General features: G+C 31.8%; 1 protein-coding gene across 1 annotated transcript in view; it reads right to left on the minus strand.

Annotated features, from left to right (window-relative positions):
- The window catches only part of LOC114327777 (C-1-tetrahydrofolate synthase, cytoplasmic), a 187,478-nt gene that overhangs the window by 80,715 nt on the left and 82,630 nt on the right, over positions 1-24,133 (minus strand). The window contains exon 2 of the mRNA XM_050643088.1: positions 3,622-3,687. Coding sequence (XP_050499045.1) covers positions 3,622-3,687 — 66 coding nt within the window. The remainder of the gene's footprint in view (positions 1-3,621; positions 3,688-24,133) is intronic.

Genomic DNA, 24,133 nt, shown 5'->3' on the forward strand with positions numbered 1-24,133 from the left:
AGTAAAAAAGATACTTGGGTCTCAGGAGATTATTGTTGAGAGAAAGAGAGGAGAGTGTTTTGGAGTTATTGAACGAGTACTGGCAAAAAGAGGCCTGGCTTGTGTTTTGGAGCAATAGTGGCTGGTATCCTGCTGGATTGTTTGCTGAGAACGGAGAGGGCTTTGATTGGTAGCCTAACATAATCAACAAGGAGGAGCTGTTTGGGTCAAGAGGAGACATCATTGTGTGTGAATCAAAAAGGTCAGTCAATAACCTATGTGATAGATTTTCTTTATAATCAGAAGTTAATTTTTTTACGTAAAAGCATATGCATTTAAGATTCCAACATTTCAAAAATTTAATAGGAAGTATAAGTAATTTTGCGAATACCAAATTTGTTTGTTTAGCTTGTTTTATTAATGGTATCAAGAACAAAGCGATAAATATTTTTTTGAATTAGATTAATTTATATGATAAAGGTTTCATTTGGACAATTATGCCCACAGAATTTAATTGATAAATTTACAGAGCATTGCTTTTGATAATAAAGGTATTTGTATGTGTTTATTTATGGTATTTCTATTTATTTCCTTTTCCTATTTTTATCCCGATAAGGATCAACTAAGAGATAATGAAGCCACGAGAAAGGATAAGTATAACCTAAGATAATTTAATTTTTTTTTTTTTTTTTGACAAAAAGGCACCCTGAGAATTTTTATTAATTTTTATATATGATTTGAGACAATTAAATAAATTAATCAAATAAATAATAATTAATATCAAAGTAATAGAAAGCAGATCATAACAGTACAAAGAATGGGATGGAAATAAACCTAAAAAAAGCGAATACCTAACAACGGAGAATACAGATATACAGGGTGTCCCAGACTAATTTAGCCACGCTATATCTCTTACACGAATAGAGATTTTCGAATGGGATAAAAAGTGGTATATTCTACTTGTAATACACTTTAATATGGCGTACAAAAAATCATCCCCTAAATATTCATCCTTTAGTTACAACCCCTAACTTTAATTTTTTTAATAGCACCCTGTATATTTTTTATAGTTTTGTATGTGGTTTTTATCGTCTAATTAACACATTTTTTTTAAATAAAATCGGTTCGTATATATACAGGGTGTCCCGAAAAGATTGGTCATAAATTATACCACAGATTCTGAGGTCAAAAATAGGTTGATTGAACCTCACTTACCTATATGCAATAGTGCATATAAAAAAAGTTACAGCCCTTTGAAGTGACAAAATGAAAATCAATTTTTTTTCATATATCGAAAACACCTAGAGATTTTTCATTGAAAATTGACATGTGGCATTCTTATGGCAGCAGCATCTTAAATAAAAATTAAAGTAAAATTTGTGTACCCCATAAAAATTTTATGGGGGTTTTGTTCCCTTAAACCCCCCCAAACTTTTGTGTACGTTCCAATTTAATTATTATTGTGGCACCATTAGTTAAACGCACTGTTTTTAAAACATTTTTGCCTCTTACAACTTTTTCGATAAGCCAGTGTTTATCGAGATATTTTGAATATTTATCGAATCCACCACATATTTGTATATGGTTAAGTACGATAATAGAGACCTGTTAATAATAATCTGAAAATGTATTTTTAATTTACATTCTTAGTTATATTTTGAAAAAGAAGCCACATCTCGATAAAAGGTGACTTATCAAAAAAAGACTAAGAGGCAAAAAAGTTTTAAAAACACTGTGTTTAACTAATGGTACCACAATAATAATTTAATTGGAACGTACACAAACATTTGGGGGGGTTTAAAGGAACAAATCTCCCATAAAAATTTTATGTAAATATATTAAAAAAGAAGCCGCATATCGATAAAAACTCGCGTATCGAAAAAATATTAGGAAGCAAAAAAGTTTTAAAAACGTTGTGTTTAACTAATGGTACCACAACACTGGATTAATTGGAACGTACACAAAAGTTTGGGGGGGTTTAAGGGATGAAAACCCCCATAAAATTTTTATGGGGTGGACAAATCTCACTATAATTTTGTTTTAAGATGATCCTGCCATAATAATGATATATGTCCATTTTAAATAAAAAATCTTTAATAGTTTTCGATATATTGAAAAAAATCGATTTTCATTTTGTAATTTCAAAGGGCTATAACTTTTTTTATGAGCACATTTGTACTAAGGTAAGTTAGGTTCAATCGAACTATTTTTGACTCCAGAATGTGTGGTATAATTTATGACCAATCTTTTCGGGACACCCTGTATAACGAAGAACCTATCAGTTTATTTTTGTTAATTGTGTGTGCCAAACTAATTTATCCAGGCTATATTTTTTAAACGAATAGAGATTTTCGAATGGGACAAAAAGTGATCTATTCCATTTGTAATACACTTTCATATGGCGTAGAAAAAATTCATCCCCTAAATATTCATCCCTAACTTACAGGGTGCTATTTAAAAAAAATAGGAGTTATAACTAAGGGATGAATATTTAGGGGATAATTTTTTTCTACGCTATATTAAAGTGTATTACAAATGTAATAGATCAGTTTTTGTTCCATTCGAAAATCTCTATTCGTTTAAGAAATATAGCCTGGATAAATTAGTCTGGGACACATAATTAACAAAACTAAACTGATATTTTCTTGGTTATTTACGAACCTATTTTATTTTCAGAAAATGTGTTGAATAGACGATAAAAGACCACATCCAAAACTATAAAAAAATATACAGGGTGCTATTAAAAAAATTAAAGTTAGGGGTTGTAACTAAGGGATGAATATTTAGGGTATGATTTTTTTACGCCATATTAAACTGTATTACAAGTAGAATAGACCACTTTTTATTCCATTCGAAAATCTCTATTCGTTTAAGAGATATATCGTGGCTAAATTAGTCTGGGACACCCTGTATAACATCTGGAAATAGACGAAGGTAAACAAATCAAACGAACAGACAAGTACACGTATTTAGGTTGCATAATATCAGACAAAGGAACTGAAGAAGTTATAAAAAATAGACTAAGGCAAACAAGAGACAGCATACAAAAAGTGAACCCGGTTCTGTGGAATAAAAACATCAGTATAAAAACAAAAAGAAGAATATATAACACCATGATAAGAAGTGGGTGTTAAAATTGGATAATAACAAGAAAACCAAGAACAAAAAATAAGAGCAATAGAGATGGAATTCATGAGGAGAAGCTGTATAGTAGCAATGAAGAGATAGAAAAAATAACGGAGATTAACAAAAAAATAGGAATGAACTCAGGTATAATAGATTACATAGAACAGAAGAGATCGGACATATCAGAAGAGCAGACCAAAATCGTTGGATAAACCGAATAACAGAGTAGAGCCTGATAGGAAAAAGAAAGAGAGGCAAACCCCGAAGATCTTTCAGAGATGAAGTGGACGAAGCAATGGAAAGAAGAAAGCTGCATGAAAGGGACTAACAAAATAAAAAGAACTAGAGAGCACGGTTGAGTGAAGGAATACAGTGAAAACTGTGGAAATGCTTTATATAAAAAAATTATCATATTTAAAATATTTAAATCTCAAAATGTTATTTGTTTGTACTTTATTTAATTAGAATTCAAAATTGGTTTATTAAAAATATAATAAATAAAAAAAAATTACTTACTTGGAAATTTGTGTCCCAGAGAGAATTTTTCCTTGTCCGGTAGGAGATGCCATTTTGCACAGAAAACTAAAGTGGTAAAAGAAGACTTGTTTTCGTTTTATAATATTACTTAATCTGAGTTCAAAAGCTATCATTTCTCTGATAAACTAGGTAGCGTAATATTACACAGAATGATAAAAGCTTATTTGGTTGTTTTTGTGAACAAATAAATAAAAACACGTAGATATCACTAAAAAATAGCTTTTGAATAATTGTGAAAATAGATATCTGCATACAGGGTGAGTCATGAGGAACTGTACATACTCCTACCTCGTATAGAGGCTCCTATGGGGAATAACAAATGACCATTAAAAAGTGTCTGCTCCCATTGTTTAATAATATACAGGGCGAGTTTCGCATTTTGACAGAAATTTGTATTCGTCATAATTTTTGAACGGTCAGATCGACGTGTCTCTTATTTTGGCCAATCGTTACACTATTATCACCTAATCAACTAATTTATTCAAACTAAAAAAAATCAGGTCCGGATTTAAAAAATTAGTTCGTTTGGGTCTTAGAAAAAATTTCACCCTGTATACGCTTTTTGAAAACTCTAATATGAATTTTACAAATAAGATAAATAGGCAATTAAAATGGCGTATTTATTTTTTCCCCACACGATTACTTAATTTTTTATTAAAAAATCAAATTTGTCAAAATCGGAATTTTAACCTAAAAATGAAAAAAAATGAACTCACGGTTTAACTCGCTACAACTCTGTTCCATTTTAATATTTTTTTTTCTGAAATTTTTACAGCACATACCTCTTACCATTGTGAAGACTATGAAAATTGTTGTAGACTTTCAGTCTTCTTCTTGTAAAAGTTGCAAACTTGTAAATCGCAAAAATTAGGTGGAAAAATTTAAAATTTATCAATTTGATCACGTCTATGTTAAACTATAGAGTTCAAAAGAAGTGTTATGGGAAGTTTTAGATCTAGACGTGTTATAGAAAAAAAAATGGTAAAACTTTTAATTTTAAGAAAAACGTTGTTTTTGTAAATTAATTTTTGTAGAAAAAGTAAATTTTTTTAAATCTATGCAAAAACTTTGCCAAACTTTTTATGCATGTAGTATGGTATAGTTAGACCCAAACCCAGACATCCAAAGTGAAAGTTATCTTTCAACACCAAATTGTTCTATATGGCCCACATAATGTTCAGAAAAAAGTCACACCATTTTGAGCGTCGGGTTTGGGGGGGAGAGGGGGAGAAATCTGCAAATTCGTAGTTTTTTACGTTTTTCGTCAATATTTCTAAAACTAAGCGGTTTAGCATGAACAAACTTCTACACAAAATTGTTCTACATTAAATTTGAAATAAAAAAGGTCCTATGCATAACCTTTCTAAAATGAACGGTTCCAAAGTTACGGAGGTAGTATAGTATAATTGGTCCAAAAAAAGGCCTAACCCAGACATCCAAAGTAAAAGTTTTCCTTCAACACCAAATTGTTCTATATGGTATACATACTGTTCAGTAAAAAGTTACACCATTTTGAGCGTCCGGTTTGGGGGGGAGATGGGGGAGAAGTCGGTAAATTAGTAGTTTTTTTAAGTTTTTCGTCAATATTTCTAAAACTATGCTTTAGCGTAAGGAATGTTCTATAGAAAAATGTTCTACATAAAATTTAAAACAAAAAAGGTTTAATACATAATTGTTATAAAATCAACGGTTCCAGAGTTACGGAGGGTGAAAAGTGGAGGTTTTCGATACTTTTTATATTTACCGATTTCTCTCCCCTCTCGCCCCCAAAACCCGACGCTCAAAATGGTGTGACTTTTTTCTGAACATTATGTGGACCATATAGAATAATTTGGTGTTGGAGGATAACTTTCACTTTGGATGTCTGGGTTTTTGGTATAGTTATATCATAAATATTGCCCAAAAAATATAAAAAGTATCGAAAACTTCGACTTTCACCCTCTGTAACTCTGGAACCGTTGATTTTATAACAATTATGTATAGAACATATTTTGTTTTGAATTTCATGTAGAACATTGTTGTATATAACATTGTTTACGATAAAGCATAGTTTCAGAAATATTGACGAAAAACCTAAAAATACTACTAATTTGCCGGATTCTCTCCCATCTCCCTCCCAAACCGGACGCTCAAAGTGGTGTAACTTTTTACTGAACAATATGCGGACCATATAGAACATTTTGGTGTTGGAGGAAAACTTTTACTTTGGATGTTTTGGTTAGGCCTTTTTTTGGACCAGTTATACTATACTACCTCGTAACTTTGGAACCATTAATTTTAGAAAGATTATGCATAGGGTCTTTTTTATTTCAAATTTAATGTAGAACAATTTTGTATAGAAGGTTGTTCATGCTAAACCGTAGAGTTTTAGAAATATTGGCGAAAAACTTAAAAATCTACGAATTTACCAATTTCTCCCCCCTTTCCCCCCCCCCCCCCCCCAAAACCCGACGCTCAAAATGGTGTGACTTTTTTCTGGACATTGTGTGGACAATATAGAACAATTTGGTGTTAAAGGATAACTTTCACTTTGGATGTCTGGGTTATGCCATCTTTTGGATCAACTATACTATACTATAGTCAAATTTGATTTTTTTAATAAAAAAATAAGTAATCGTGTGGGGAAAAATAAATATGCCATTTTAATTCCTATTTGTCTTATTTGTAAAATTCATATTAGAGTTTTCAAAAAACGTATACAAGGTGAAATTTTTTCTAAGACCCAAACAAACTAATTTTTTAAATCCGGGCCTGATTTTTTTCTAGTTTGAATAAATCAGTTGATTGGGTGATAACATAAATTAAATATTTGTTTAAAAAAAATACATTTTTGTAATAAAAGATATTTTTTTTTAATCTATGGTCCACTTTACCAAACTTTTAATTATTTATAGTCAAATTTGATTTTTTTTTTATAAAAAATTAAGTAATCGTGTGGGGAAAAAAATAAATATGCCATTTTAATTGCCTATTTGTCTAATTTGTAAAAATCATATTAGAGTTTTCAAAAAGCGTATACAGGGTGAAATTTTTTCTAAGACCAAAATGAACATATTCTTCTTTAGCGGCGAATCGATTGAGGGTAAAATTGTACATTTACCGAGCGCCTGCGCACACTGACAGTATGTAGTTCATTGCTAATCTTTCAAGATAGGTATGTATGTATCTGTAACCGTGCAAATAAGTCATTAAAAGAATATATTAGTGGTTTTAGGAAATGTATTATTTATTATAATTCTTGTGTTTTTGGATTAATAAAATATTATGTAAGCATAACATTTTTACACTATATGTCGCCGTGTTGTGTAATTATATCCGAAACTTACATATTTATTTCTAGTGCCTCGATGGAGTAGTTAGAAATGCGTTAGCACTGAGATTGGAAGGTTGCGGGTTCAATTCCCGGGCGATTCATATTTTTTTTTATTTTTGGTTGTTTTAATAAAAAAATTTTGAAAGTGGTAGATAAGAAAGTTAGTCTGATTTTTAAATAAAATACAAATAACCTTTTAAGTATATTTTCTTTCTTTTAAATTACCTATTATATAATAGAAGAATATCTTCTTACGTGCGTACATAGTACACACACATTCTTTTTTAAATCCGAGCCTGATTTTTTTCTTGTTTGAATAAATCAGTTGATTGGTGGTAACATAAATTAAATATTTGTTCAAAAAAAATTAATTTTGGTAATAAAAGTTAATTTTGTTAAATCTATGGTTCACTTTACCAAACTTTTAATTCATAATCAAATTTGATTGTAAAATTCATATTTGTAATTTGTAAAATTCATATTAGAGTTTTCAAAAAGCTTATACAGGGTAAAATTTTTTCTAAGACCCAAACGAACTAATTTTTTTAAAGCCGGACCTGATTTTTTTCTAGTTTGAATAAATCAGTTGATTAGGTGGCAATAGTGTAACGATTGAATAAAATAAGAAACACGTCGATCTGACCGTTCAAAAATTATGACGAATACAAATTTGTGTCAAAATGCGAAACTCGTCCTGTATATTATTAAACAATGGGAGCAGACACTTTTTAATGGTCATTTGTTATTCCCCATAGGGGCCTTTATACGAGGTAGGAGTATGTACAGTTCCTCATGACTCACCCTGTATAAGTACACTATATAAAAATTTGGTATTACATGGAATAATAATTTACGAGTATCATTAAAATAATACAGGAAGTATATTGTTGAAGTTGCTTGGTTAACTTTTTTTTCGTAAATTTATAACTGCGAATCTAAATGATTGCATACAGTTAGATAAAAAAGAAATAACGTCTTTAACACCAGCACGGTTATTTCAAGTTACTATTGTCAGATGTTATAAAAATTAGTACGAACTAAAAAGGATGTAGGTGCATTATACATTTGGATGTACGCAAGCTGTTTAAGTGCTTAATCTGCTTTTAATCTTTTCCCTAAACCCGGTATAACATTTTTCTGTCAAGAAACTTCTTTTAATTAATAACATTATTGCTTTTAACAGTAATTTCCAAATCATCGGGAACAAATATATCGACTGATTTGATTGAATGCAATTTGGAGGTTGACTTGATAATATGAGTAATATTTTCATTAATTTCATCTACATTTCAGATGGTACTTCTGATGTATACACTATACACCATACAAAAATCAACGCACAGATCTCTTTCTTCGTATGCCATGTGCTTATATAATATTTGTTTGCCATAAGGATATGTCCAAGGTAGGAAATTTTGCTTTCCTTAATTATGTTGAGAAGTTCTCGTTCTCAACCTGTTCTTAAAGAATGCACCGCTCAAGGTAAGTGTGGTCCATGCTATTCTCAACAATCTCCGAAAGCCAACATTTCAAATACGTCAATATTATTCAGTGATCTAACGAGATCCCATCTATATACCATAAGGTAAAATGGGCCTTATGTTATAGCAGTGGCGGCTCGTACCACTTTAAGAAGGTAGTGCCACAACTCGGGCAGCCGCCAAAATTTTTAGTGACGGATTCACGATATTGTCAAAAAAAAGGTATACTGACAACAAAAACTAAAAAAAATATGCGCGGATACTTTTATCTTATGTACATATCTTAAGTTTATTGATCTGAGGTGCCAAGCAATTGTCCAACATTGATCAAAACAGTTCCGTAAATTAATTAATAATAAAAACCTCTTAACCTACCACCAGCATTTACTGCTGATAGTGCTTGAAAATTGTTATTACGATATAGTCTCTATTTACCAATTTATAAAAATAATACTATTTCATTATTCACACACATGCACAAATTTTTGTAATGTCACTTTTAAAGTTTACGATATATGAAGTTCATTCTTCTATTTTTTGGTTGGAAAAGTTTTCAATGACTTTATAATTAAAATTATCAATACAATTTACAAAATGCTTTTCTGCAGATAGCATACCTAAAGCACTAGGTTTCGATGTAAACATCGAAAAACAGCGTTCTGCTTCAGATGTTGATATAGGAATGGTAACTAAAATACTTAAAAGTTTAATAGTTTCTTCAAATGTGCTTTTTAAACCTTCCCTCTACAATAAAACCGATAGCGAAACAGCCCCAGAGGTAGTACTTAATTCGTCTCGCTAATACAGTACCTACTTCTAATTCAGTTTTAAACCGAGTTTTGCTTAAAAATTAGAATTGTCTCCATGGTTCATTAAGAAATGATTCGGAGAACTGATGCTTATAAGCAGAAAACTTCTCCGACATAAATAAATTAGAAGCAACTAAATGTCCGGAGAAGGTAGACCTTTGAAAGATCTGGTACTTTGAATAATATGAATCTTTAAGTCGTTGTCTAATTCGGCGCTAAAATTGACCAGCTCCTTAAATATGACTCTATTTTCTGAATTTTCTTTTTCGTCGTGACCTCTTAAAGCTAACTCGAAAGCTCCACAACACCTTATAACATTTTTAAAATACTAATTTTTAAAATACTAATCTTTATTGTCAATTAATAAATTAAACTTAAGAAATAATCAAAATATTATCAAAATACCCACGATCATGATGCACTAAAAGTTTAATTATAAATACAAAAACTTTTTAACAGAAAATATACATAATAAAAGCGACAAACCAGCACGTAAAGAAACTCAAAATAAATAGACCTGGCTTCATACCCTCGTGCCTGGCACAGATATTCTAATGTTAAGGTATACTAATAGTCCAATATAGCTCTTTCTCTGTCACTTACATATAATGCTCGTAAAATCTTTCTCTCTTTACTCGTGCCAGTACTGACTTCGGCGCGAAGGAGATTCTCCTGTCGAATACTCTCCGCTGTCGGCAGGGATTGTATTGCGCCCATAGTTGCCATATTTTATATAATTTATGAAGATCAAAAGAAATACACACAAAAAAATTAATAGGAATTAAAAAGTTTTGAAGATAAAAAATATGTTTATGGATAGTTAGCAAGGTAGTGCCATGGCTCTATGGCACTACCTCACGGGCCGCCACTGTGTTATAGCAATTCACAATACGTAGTCATGGAACAATGCAGCCATTGTTTTATTACACAAGAAAGGAGACATGACAGGTCTAAAAAAAAGCTACTGTCCTTATTAGTTTGCTAATACACATAATATAAACTGGACGCAAGGTTACACTTCTATAAGTCTAGAGAACAAGCTGAATTTGGATCGGTATACAGCACTAACGACCACATACTAGTGTTAAAGAACCTGATAAAGAATCTACAGGATGCAATGAACCATTTAGAGCAGGGTAATAAGCTAGAAATAGACTATGTTCGGGACACTCAAAGATCCAGGTAGCTGACTACTTTTTTAGTTATTGTAGACCTATAGGAAGAACACCTACCTGTTTCCTGCCTGGAGTTCGCGTCCGTTTTTTATTTATTAACAATTTAGTGCAAAAATCGCGATTTTTTCGATTTTTTGCACCCCTTTCAAAAGCTAAATAGTTGACACAAAATTACAAAATTTAATTTTTTAGAACATTAAAAAACCTTCAAAATGCCAATTTTTGAAAGTTAAAAAGTTAATTTGTAGCTACGGAAACTGCAAAATAAGTGAAAATCGTTATTTGTTAATCACTTTTATTAAAACTGCCTTAGAACTTTAGTGTTTCACCCAAAGTTGGGTATTGGGGTACTTAACAAACCCTCAAAATTTGAGACCGATCCATTAATTAGTTTAAGAGTTATTCTAATTGTTTATCCCAGAAACTTTTATTTTGCAATAACATAAGACAGAAAATAATGAAGATAGGGCAATTCTGAGTATGCCAAATGAAAGTAGAAAACTGATACTATCAAAATAAAAAAACGATAAAAAGATTATCTAATATAGTCAAAAATCCTAATGCCAAATTTGTGAAATTTTGTAGTTTAAAAACATTATAATAACTTTAACAATATTGTCTGTAGAAAAAGTCATTTTACATATTATAAAAGCTGGTATTTTACACGAATTTTCAAAAATGTAATTTAACTGGTGACTATGTAGTCGCGCTAAGTGAAGTTTGAGCTGGGAGCCGACAAATGCACGAGTTCAAAAACTAAAAAAAGCAACTTAAAACTACTATCATTTTCTATATCTCGGGATCTACTGAATATATTTTTATCGTTCTTTTCTAAATTTGTATGTAATTTTTCTGTACATTACAAATATTTAATTTGTCTAGACATTTATTGATTAATAAACAGTCTAATTTGTTTAAACAATTTTTGAAAAAATAATTTTTCCCAAAAATCCATGATTTTAATCATAATATCCCTATTAATTATAGAAAAAGTTAAGGTATACTTTAATAAATAAATTATCTTCAATAAAAAATTATCTAATAAAAATCATTTATTTAATAAAGTCTACTTTAACTTCTTCTCTGATCATTAGTGATACTATGATTAAAAAAATAGATTTTTGTAAAAAAAAATTTTTTTCAAGAATTGCTTAAACAAATTATACTGTTTATTAATTAATAAATTTATAAACAAATTGCATATTTGTAATGTACGTAAAAATTAAATACCAATTAAAAAAAGAAAGATAAAAATCCATTGAGTTGATCCGGAGATAGAGCAAATTATATTCGTTTGAAATTGCTTTTGCGGTATTTTAACTCGCTGGATTTGTAGGTTCCACCTAGTAATCGTTTGTACTACATTTTTGAAAAATCGTAGAGGGTGCTGTAAAGGTACCTATAATGTTTGTGCAAATTTTTTAAGAAAAAATACAAATCCCCTTCTTTAAAATGGCATCAATGAGATTCCCTAATTATTATAAACAAATTAGCTGTGAATTAAAAAAAACATATGGCTAACTTTTTCCCAAATGAGCCCAGGCTAATTTTTTTTATTTGAAAATTCGTGTTAAAATACTGTCTTTTCGAATATATAAAAAGATTGTTTCCACGGACAACATTTTTAAAGTCATTCTAAATGTTTATAAACTACAAAATTTTAAAAATTTGGCATTAGGATTTTTAACTATGTTAATCATTTTTTATCTTTTTTTAATACATTTTGATACTATCACTCTTCTACTTTCATTTGGCATACTTAGAATTGCTCTATCTTCATTATTTTCTGTCTGATCTTATTGCAAAATAAAGGTCTCTGGGATAAACAAATAGAATAACTCTTAAACTAATTAATGGATCAGTCTCAAATTTTGAGGGTTTGTTAAGTACCCCAATATCCAACTTTTTGTGAAACAGTAAAGTTCTAAGGTAGTTTTAGTAAAAGTTATTAACAAATAATAGGTCTGGATCCCGCGTATGAAAAAAAAGTTGATTAATAGCAAGCTGAAAATTTGTTAATAGCTTAAGGGTGTCTAGTCGAATAAACTTTGATATGTGTGAACACTGGAACAGGGGTAGTTTTAATTGTGGAACAGGTTAAAAATTTGGAACGGTCACAGCACGAAAACGGCACATTTATTTTGTCCGACAGAACAGACTTAAACTCTCCGAATAGAGATTAAACTCTCATGAAAAAATCAGACTGCTATTTATTACCTGTCATAATTCCTGTCATTTGACATATTCTACATGTTCCACTCATTAAAACGCCCATTTGGTGATAAATAGCAGTCTGATTTTTGCATGAGAGTTTAATCTCTGTTCGAAGAGTTCTGTCGGACAAAATAAATGTACCGTTTTCGTGCTGTGACCGTTCCAAATTTTTAACCTGTTCCACAATTAAAACTACCCCTGTTCCAGTGTTCACACATATCAAAGTTTATTCGACTAGACACCCTTAAGCTATTAACAAATTTTCAGCTTGCTATTAATCAACTTTTTTTTCATACGCCGGATCCAGACCTATAACGCTTTTCACTTATTTTTCAGTTTGCGTAGCAACAAATTAACTTCTGTACTTTCAAAAATCGGCATTTTGAAGGTTTTTCCATGTTCTAAAAAACTGAATTTTGTAATTTTATGTCAACTATTTAGTTTTTGAATGCAGTTCAAAAAATCGAAAAATTTGCGATTTTTGCACTAAATTGTTAATGACTAAAAAACGGACGAGAACTCTAGGCAGGAAACAGGTAGGTTTTCTTCCTATAGGTCTACAATAACTAAAAAAGTAGTCAGCTACCTGGATATTTGAGTGTCCCGAGAAAATCCTTATTACCCTGGACTAATTGGAACCTATACCTATTCGTGGACTACGAGAAAGCATTCGATACCGTAAGCCAGCAGATATGTTGCAAGCATTAACAGACTGCCGAATAGACCATAGCTATACCAACATAATCAAATATATCTACCAGAAAACGACTACAGCTAGCGTAATACTATCTAAACAAAGAACAAATAAATTCTGTATACAGCAAGGAGTTCATGTTCCTATTTTTCATAGAAACTGCATACAAACCTTCGTATTTTTTGGTTGGCAATTGTGGCATGTTCTTGCAACACTGATGATGCTCTTTTTAGAGCGAAAACGTTTTGTTCGATGTTTGTAGCCCTATAGGGCTTTTTGAAATAATATACCTTTTACCAAGACCAAAATTTTTTATTAAATTTTACTTGTATACAAACAGTTTCTATGAAAAATATGAACTAACAATAGTAACAATGAATATAAAGAGACGAAATACATGATAATAACAAAGAAAACAAATATACCAACAAACATACATTTGAGAAATGTACCGATAGAAAGGGTTAATAAATACAAATATCCTTGGAATCTGGATTTCAGACAATAATGATCAAACAACAGAAATAAGTACCACGATAGAAATAGCAATAAAATCGCTTCAAAAAATATATCGTATTATAATAATCGTATAGTAATTCTTTGTATCAAAGACTTTAGATTAGAACTTTTTTTTATTTATTTATTAAACACCAATAAGATGATTAAGGACATTACAATCTGATCAAATAATGTGATCAATGAGCAACTTATTTCTAACCTAAATTATTACTAAAAAACTTAAGACTAAGGACAAACTCGATAGTACCCCCTAGGTTCTGTTAATATATTGCACAAATTTTAACTTATACCATCACTTGCACCATGCACTATTTTTCACTTAACTAACTCGAAGGGTTTCTTCCTCTTGAGTCTTCTAGCTAGATCCGTGTTGTCGAGGAGCTGGATGGCCTCCACATTGACGTGTTGAAGAAGTCGTTGTTCGTGACTCTTGGCAAATGTTTCTATGGTCTTGTTAACAGTATCCATGTCTAGGTCCCTATGGAGATCACTGTTCCTATAGTACCATGGAGCGTTGACAATGCTCCTTAGCACTTTGTTTTGGAATCGTTGAATGATAATTAAATTTGTATTACTAGCGCAGCCCCATAGTTGGATGCCATATAGGTTTTATAATCTGTTTATACAAAAGTATTTTATTGTAGATCGAGAGAGTGGATTGTCTTCCCATTAGCCAATACATTTTTTTATACTTTATGTTAAGCTGTTCTCGTTTCTGTTTAACATGGGCCTTCCAGCGTAGCCTAGCGTCTAGTGTAATACCCAAATACTTTGCGGTATCGGCATATGGTATCTGAGTATTATTTACGTTAACAGGAATGTATTGATTTTTCTTGTTTGTAAAATTTATATGCACTGACTTCATTTCGTGTAATTTAATTCGCCAGCGTTTAGTCCACTCGTTAAGTCTGTTAAGAGATATTTGTAGTTTTCTTGCTGCTTCTTCATGGTCTTCACCTACGGCTAAGACGGCAGTGTCATCAGCAAAGGTAGCTATTGTATTATTTTGTACTTCAGGGATATCACTAGTGTATAATAGATATAGGACCGGTCCTATCACACTACCTTGTGGTACCCCTGCATTGATTTCCTTTAGTTCCGAGTAGGCTTCTTCTTGCTTAACCCTAAAAACTCTCTCTGATATATAAGATTCCGATAATTCTGTGTATTGTCTTGGCAAAATCCTGCTTAATTTGTACTTAAGTCCTTCGTGCCATACCTTATCAAAAGCTTGCGCCACGTCGAGGAAGACAACGGAGCAAACTTTCTTTCCTTCTAGCGACCTCTCTATTATATCCGTTATTCTATGGACTTGGTCGATAGTTGAATGACTTTCTCGAAACCCAAACTGGTGTGATGGAATTAGAGCCTTAGCATCTATGAGAGGTTTCAACCTTTTCAGCAAAAGCTTCTCGTACAGCTTTGAAATTACGGGTAGCAATGAAATCGGTCTGTACGATGATACTGTATTTGGTTGTTTTCCAGGTTTAAGGATCAATATGACCTCAGCCACTTTCCATATCTTGGGAATATATCTTAATCTGAACGACGCATTTATGAGATATGTCAGTTTTACTATGGCTTTTCTAGGAAGTTGTTTTAAGATTTCCCCAGTAATTAAGTCAAACCCAGGTGCTTTCCTGGGATTGATGTTTGCTTTAATTTCACTTCTTTTGGGGTGACTAGTTTAATTTCACCTTCTTCCTGAGTGGCATTTTCCCATTACAGTGTGTTATCACCTTCATTTGGCTGGAATGTTTCCTCGAGATATTCAGCAAATTTATTAGCCTTCTCTAAATTGCTTTTTGCCCAGCTTCCATCTGTATTTCTTAGTGGGGAATTTTGCATTATCGGTCGTTTTAATTTCTTAGTGGCTCAAACAAATAGAATAACTCTTAAACTAATTAATGGATCAGTCTCAAATTTTGAGGGTTTGTTAAGTACCTAAATATACAACTTTTTGTGAAACACTAAAGTTCTAAGGTAGTTTTAGTAAAAGTTATTAACAAATAACGCTTTTCATTTATTTTGCAGTTTGCGTAGCAACAAATTAACTTTTATACTTTCAAAAATCGGCATTTTGAAGGTTTTTCCATGTTCTAAAAAACTGAATTTTGTAATTTTATGTCAACTATTTAGTTTTTGAATGGAGTGCAAAAAATCGAAAAATTCGCGATTTTTGCACTAAATTGTTAATGACTAAAAAACGGATGAGAACTCTAGGCAGGAAACAGGTAGGTTTTCTTCCTATAGGTCTACAATAACTAAAAAAGTAGTCAGCTACCTGGATATTTGAGTGTCCCGAGAAAATCCTTATTACCCTGGACTAATTGGAACCTATACCTATTCGTGGACTACGAGAAAGCATTCGATACCGTAAGCCAGCAGAAAATGTTACAAGCATTAACAGACTGCCGAATAGACCATAGCTATACCAACATAATCAAATATATCTACCAGAATACGACTACAGCTAGCGTAATACTATCTAAACAAAGAACAAATAAATTCTGTATACAGCAAGGAGTTCATGTTCCTATTTTTCATAGAAACTGTATACAAACAGTTTCTATGAAAAATATGAACTAACAATAGTAACAATGAATATAAAACGACGAAATACATGATAATAACAAAGAAAACAAATATACAAACAAACATACATTTGAGAAATGTACCGATAGAAAGGGTTAATAAATACAAATACCTTGGAAGAAGGATTTCAGACAATAATGATCAAACAACAGAAATAAGTACCACGATAGAAATAGCAATAAAATCGTTTCAAAAAATATATCGTATTATAATAATCGTATAGTAATTCTTTGTATCAAAGACTTTAGATTAGAACTGAGGATAAGGTTTAAAACAGACGAACCACTCTGCAGCACTACTCTGTGGATCCACAAAGTGGCTGAAACAGGCGATTTTGTAGCCCCAATTATTGTGTAATTGACGTCACAGTGGCGAGGATCGGCGACCGTGGCCAGCCACTGTCGATCGTGTGGCAATGCGCGTTTAATTTACATATGAATTTACGGCTAATCATCGGAAGCTACTTTGTGGATCCATAAGAAAGTTACAATATCTGGGACACATAATAAGGGGAGAGCATGAATTGCTAAGACTGATAATACAGGGAAAGATAAGAGGTGGAAGGAGTAAAGGAAGAAGAAGAGTCTGGTTGAAAAATTTAAGGGACTGGTTTAAATGCAGTCCCATATAACTCTTCAGAGCAGCGGTAGATACAATAAAGATAGTGATGACGATATCCAATCTCCGATTAGGATACGGCCCTTAAAGAAGAAGAAGCAGGAAGTTCGACAAGGAGACAGGGTCTCTCTGAAGCTATTCACGACGTTTTTAGAACATATCTACTTGTAAGACAGCATATCTGTATGCTGTCGAGTATGATATCAACATAATTGGAGAGAAGCTCAGTCATTTGATCCCACCTGTGGAGGTCGTACAAAAGAATAACATGAACAAGACGCAAATAATGACTAATCTGGTGCTACATCAAAATATTGCTGTTGGTGGGGGGGATATTGAGAAGATTGCATCGTATAAGTACTTGGGATATGAAATTTGGCTGGATGAAGATAACCAGAGCCTCCATGTGAGCCTCCACCTCTCGTAGGATTAGCCTTGTCAGCGTTTTTAAATTAATTTATGTATATGTGTACTTTAACCAGAATGTGTTACCTAAACTCACTTAATGAGCGCCAGATATTGGGTGTCTCTCTGATAGACCGAATCCCAAATAGTCGGAGAGATAGAAGCGGATTTTGTGCGTGATAAGTAATATGGAAAAACTATACGGGGACATGTTGAATTAGTTGTGTACATGACTTTCAGCAACTACCGGAAACCAGAGTTGGGGCCGAGGGTAGTTATAAGGGGTCAAAGTCGCGGATGTTATAATTTTTTTTATGACGCTCATGATCGAGATAGTGCACCAAAATTTGGGAATAAGTAGGTCATGACGTAACTAAGTAAAATCTCTAGGGGCGGAACGCTGCGTGGCCGACAATGGGATGGGGGTAGGGGTGAATAAAAAAAATATAAGGGGTTTTTTTGCGACGTTCGTGATTGAAAGAGTGTACCAAAATTTGGGAATAAGTAGACCATGACATAACTAAGTAAAATTCCCAGAGCCGGAAACCAGAGTTGGGGATGAGGGTAGTTTTAAGGGGTCAAAATCGCAGTGTGCATTATTTTTTTTGTGACCCGTCACAACATTTGTCCCCCACGCAGCGTTCCGTCCCTGGAGTTTTTACTTAGTAATGTCATGATCTACTTATTCCCAAATTTTGGTGCACTATATTGATCAGGAACGGCAAAAAAACCCCCATATATTTTTATACTCACCCCTGCCTACCACCCCTTTGTACCCCAAGCAGCGTTTCGCCCCTGAAGATTTTACTTAGTTACGTCATAACCTACTTATTCCCAAATTTTGGTGCACTATCTTCATCATGAGCGCCACAAAAAAAAAATAAAAACCTCGACTTTTACCCCTTATAACTACCCTCGTCCGCCACTCTGGTTTCCGCCTCTGGGAATATTACTTACTTATGTCATGGTCTACTTATTCCCAAATTTTGGTGCACGATCTCAATCACGAACGTCGCAAAAAACCCCTTACATTTTTTTATATTCACCCCTGCCCCACCCCTTTGTCGGCCACGCAGCGTTCCACTCCTGGAGATTTTACTTAGTTACGTTATCACCTACTTATTCCCAAAATTTGGCGCGCTATCTCGATCATGAGCGTCACAAAAAAAATAATAAAAAACGGAAATTTGACCCCCTATAACAACCTTCCTTCCCCACTCTGGTTTCCGGCTCTGGGGATTTTAATTATTTATATCATGGTCTACTTATACCCAAATTTTGGTGCACTATCTCAATCACGAACGTCGCAAAAAACCCCTTATATTTTTTATATTCACCCCTACCCCCACCACCCCCACCCCTTTGTCGGCCACGCATCGTTGAGCCCCTAGAGATTTTACTTAGGTACGTCATGACCTACTTATTCCCACATTTTGGTGCACTATCTCGATCATGAGCGTCATAAAAAATTCCGCGATTTTTACCCCTTATAATTACCCTCGGCCCCAACTCTGGTTTCCGGCCGTTGGTGAAAGTCATGTACACAACTAATTCAACATATCCCCGTATAGTTTTTCCATATTACTTATCACGCACAAAATTCGCTCCCAGCTCTTAGACTAAAACGAAGAAATACTTCCTAGAACAACAAGAACAACAAAAGCAACAATATCAACAGACGCTTTTAAAAATGTTGCGTCGCTAAAATGAAATTGGGCTAGAGACTCGCCAGATTATACGACAACCGATTGACAAAACATATTGAAAAACATATAAAACAAGTGGAAGCCGAGATAAGAAGCGCTACCGGGCTACCGCTACCGACCGAAGATGAATAGGGATGTTCACTAATTTTTAAATATAGTTAAATTCAATAGATTACAAGGTATATAAAAACGTAACAATCATAAAACTGTTTAAAAATGTATATTTTTTAAGATAAATGAGTTCATAATGTTGATTTTCTTGGAGGCTAGAAAAACGGTACCCTGCAGCGAGGCTACGGTCTATGACGTCAGCTGTCGTAACGTCTTTGATCGACGACTAGTTTTGTATACTTATTTACGAAGTGTATTTGAATTTGCGCAGTTTTTTACGTACTTGATTATTAAAAATGAAGCCAAATAAGTGGTGTTTTGTTCCTGGGTGTGTAAATACATCAAAAAACAGTTCTGACAAGATTTTTATGACCGTTCCAGCCAATTTAAAACAGAAAAAGAAATGATTTGTTGCAGCTATAACTTAAAATAACTAACTTAAAGAACTAACTTAATAAAATAAACACTATAGAAGTTTTCCAGAGACTTTCGGCCCTTGGTAATAATGTAATTGTTCTTTCTGCATTTACATTTTTCAAAAATACTTATTAGTTTTCTCAGAATTCGAAAAAAATTAATGAATATAAATAGCATTAGACCAAGATTTTGCACCTACCCCCTTAAGGACTAAATGAAAAAGTTTCGGGACCTCAAATTTGTATTCCTTAAACTGGGATATTCCTAAAAACGGGATTCTAATAATACATACAGTAAAAGTAAACCTTGAAATAACTACATGTGGATGTAGGTATGACTTTATATTATATTAAAATCATTAATAATTTAGTGAAAAGATTGGTTGAAATGAAAATGTATAATACCCAAGTTCAAAAATATTGTTTACCTTGGAACAGTTGTCAACTCGAAATACGAAACAACCGAAATAAGATCTAGAGTTGAAAAGGACAGAGCAACATTTAACAACATGCATGAGAAATATTTTCACCCATTGCGACATAATATCTCTTTCACTAAAAATGCGGCTGCTAAAATGTTATTATTTCCGGTCTTGCTATATGGCGCAGAGGCCTGGACAATAATGGAAACATTAATGAAAAAGCTAGAGGCATTCGAGATGTGTGTGTACCCACGTATCCTCAAAATATCCTGGCGACCCACACCAACGTACAGGTATTGCGTCGAATGGGAAAACAAAAAGAAATCTCTTTTACAATTAAGAAACGAAATCTTAAATATTTCGGTCATCTCATGAGGCATGATAAATATCGTATACTCCAACTGATAACGCAAGGTAAAATAGAGAGCAAACGCGGACTCGGAAGAAAAGACACTCATGACTTAAAAACTTACGCCAATGATTTGGACAAAAATCGATCGAGTTATTCAGAAACGCCGCAAATGAAATTAAAATTGCCATGATGATAGCCAACGTCCACAACGGACAAGGCACATGCAGAAGAATAAAAATAGTTTTAATACACCTAACCAAGGTAAGGTAATAACCAGCCAATGTATGTATACAATATGCATGCATACAACTTTCTCTATTTTTTTGTGGAGTATTAAGCATTTATTTTTTTAGCTTAAAGAAGACATGGAAAATTATATGGAATATATACTCAGTAAAGCTGTGGTAGATTTATTTTTTTACAAGATGCCAATAAATCATACACCATTGTTACATCTACACTACAGTCAGTAGTTTTTTAACGAATCGGCTTTCTGAAAACCTTCTTCCATTTTATTTGTTTATTTTTGTACCACAAAAAATATGTTCTTACAAACAGTCTATCCACTTTAAACTAAACAAATTCAAAATGTCAAAACCCAAAAGACTCCATCCTTAAACAAATAAATGTTTAAAAATAATAAATCTTTGGATTTCTTAGTTCGGAATCAGATTCTCTCTTATACCTATTCAAATCCTTCTACAAATTGCAAGGAAAAGGGTGATGAATGTAGAGATATGGGGAGTCTATATAGTTGCACTCCACAACATATCAATTCACCGAGGTAAAGATCAACAAATCTGCTTCCTAGTACTCGATACGTGAGTAGAACCGTGGGTAAATAAAAGGCATTATATTTAATTTCGATTCAGAGATCATTACCATCTTTCTATGGACCATTTCGAACTCTTTTGTTCTCATCAGGTAAGCATATGTAATCATTAATAATCATTACATATGCTTTCCTGACGAGAACAAAAGAGTTCGAAATGGTCCATAGAAAGATGGTAATGATCTCTGAATCGAAATTAAATATAGTGCCTTTTATCTAAACAAATTCACTATAAAACTCCACTTTAACTCTGATAAAACAAGAAGAGAACAAAATGAAATGACCTGAAACGTCAAACAGGTAAACAATAACACTATGAGAATGGCGCGCGCTTGGGGTATGCAACTAGTGACGTCAGGCCAATAGAGAAGCGTTCTTGAAATTTAAAATATTGCTAGATTTCTAATAAAGATTTTTTATAGAAAGACCTTTTCAATTTTGTTGAAATTTTGGACAATTATTCCTAGGGTGTTTCTTAATCGTTTTACATGTTTGAAATGACTTTTTAATTTTTTGTGAACATCCCTATTGATGAGTTAATGCGTATTAGCAGTATAAGTAGTAACTGTATTCAAGCAAGTATGTAGTTGGTTTGGTATAGTAACTGGATGTAAGCCGAACAAGACGGAGATAGATGGAACGAGCTGAGGGAGACCTATATTCAGAAATGGACGTGTAGAAGTTGATGATGATAAACACTACTGGTATTATATTTTTTATGTCGTTAATGTTAATAACAATTTTAGTTGGAGCGAACAAGTAAATAAAAAAAGAAAGAAACATTCAATAGTTGATTCAAGTTTTAAGAGATGAAAGAGATGAGCTGCATAGACTTATAATTATATTGAGGATAAAAGGTCAGTAGAAAGACTGCAAAATTCTCTAAAATAACTGTAAAATTTAAAAAAGAGGAAGACGTTGAAATAAGCACCAAAAAACAAAAACCTAGAAAAAGAGCGAAATGAGTACCTTGACTCGTAAATTGACGCTTTATAAATAGATTTAAATAATGAAATAACTGCACAAATCGCATTTATCTAAGAATTTATGAAAATGTTTTTAACATAATATGTTTATTATTCAATTAGCGCAAATAAATGTTTATCTCTACAAAAGGTTATCAACTTACTTTTTTGCACGAAAAATATATCTTTACTACCTTTGTGCTTAAAATAACTACATAATATAAAATAATAATAGGTTCGTTTAAAATACATTAACACATTTAGGAATAAACCTAATGAGCTCAAATTCAATTAAGTAAATTTCATTCAAAGTATTCGGTAATAATAGCCCAATAAAATAAAATAACATCAAAATGTAATTCCGTACAGGTTGGAATAATTTTTTTAACAAAGTATAGGTCCAAACAAAAGATATTTTTAAGAAAGTATATGATTCATATGAGGGGATCATTGTTTAAATAATTAAAAATGGGTAATTTTGCAGAAAATTTACTTTTTAAACTGCTGCGGTAGTTTAATCTTTTTATTAAGGTTTTTACAATCTTTTCCTGCAAAACTGAAGAAACAATCTTTAATAATATAAGACTTACTGAATTAAATTTGATCCTTAATTTATTTAAATATTTGTAAATCAAAATTGAAAACCAAATTTCCAAAAAAATATTATTTGCATTATAAATAAACACTATAAAACATTTCATTTTGCAGAAAAAGTTGCGCTATGGTACCAGTATAAATCAAAAAAAAATTGATTAATAAATATTAAGTATTTTATGAAATATTTAATTTGTTTATAAAGAATTACCATTTTTTCAATTGCAAAAACGCGGTTGTTGCCGATAGAGTATACAAGTTTTTAAGGTCTCATATTTTTTTGCTTTTATGTATGTTTTCGATAGATGTATTGATAAATCAACATTTCAATTATACACCCCTCCAAAATGGTGTTTGAAAATTGGTATAATTTGTTTAAAACTTGTTTTTTTAATAACATCGCCGGGATTAAAAATTTTAAAATTATTTTTCGATATTTATGTTCCTCTTAGTTTTTGTCACACTTATAAAAGAAAAAAATTTTCTAGATCCATTTTTTGCCGAGATAGCTTCTTCAAGTTTAAAAATTCATATTTTGTTTATTTATTAATATTAACATTTTAAAGTGAGTGAGTACATCTATTTACCCTACTACTCAACAATGTCATTTATACATAGGGTTAAAATTTTAGAGTATTTTAAAAAATAATGATTTTCGTAGCGACCTTAAATGAAAGCTTTTTGCATGAAGAGTGGTGCAGTAGTACTTTGCAATATTTTCGTTAATATTGGACCAATTTCAATGTTTTTTTTTATTTATTGTAGCATATAAAAATACAATAAACATCTAAATGATACTCTTTACAATAAATATTCGTCAATTTGTTATAAACAATATTTTTTCAAATTTTTTTTCTACGTGTGACAAATAAAAATTGATCCAAAATTTTTTTATAAAAAAATTAACAAAATAATACTGAATAAGCATTAAAAATTTGTTAAAGAATTTTTTCTTTGACAATATTAAAATATAAATATATGTATTTTACATTTAATTTTACAATCTTTATGACAGGTAGTACCTACACTAAAAATTGTGTATATATTTGTTAATTTTTATTCACTTATAATATACATAATAGATTTATAATAGAGGTTTTCCTCCATTTTTCTATATATATTCTTTTGTATTCACATTAACTTTTCGAGATTTTGCAAATGATTTGTACAAAGAAAAAAGTTTTTATGTTTCTTCAAGAGTAAACAGTGGCGCGTCATCAATATTTTTGTTTTTCGAAGGTTCTGCGAACATTCAACAGTGAGGCAACAG

This window comes from Diabrotica virgifera, chromosome 2 (genome assembly GCF_917563875.1).
Source record: "Diabrotica virgifera virgifera chromosome 2, PGI_DIABVI_V3a".
NCBI lineage: Eukaryota > Metazoa > Arthropoda > Insecta > Coleoptera > Chrysomelidae > Diabrotica > Diabrotica virgifera.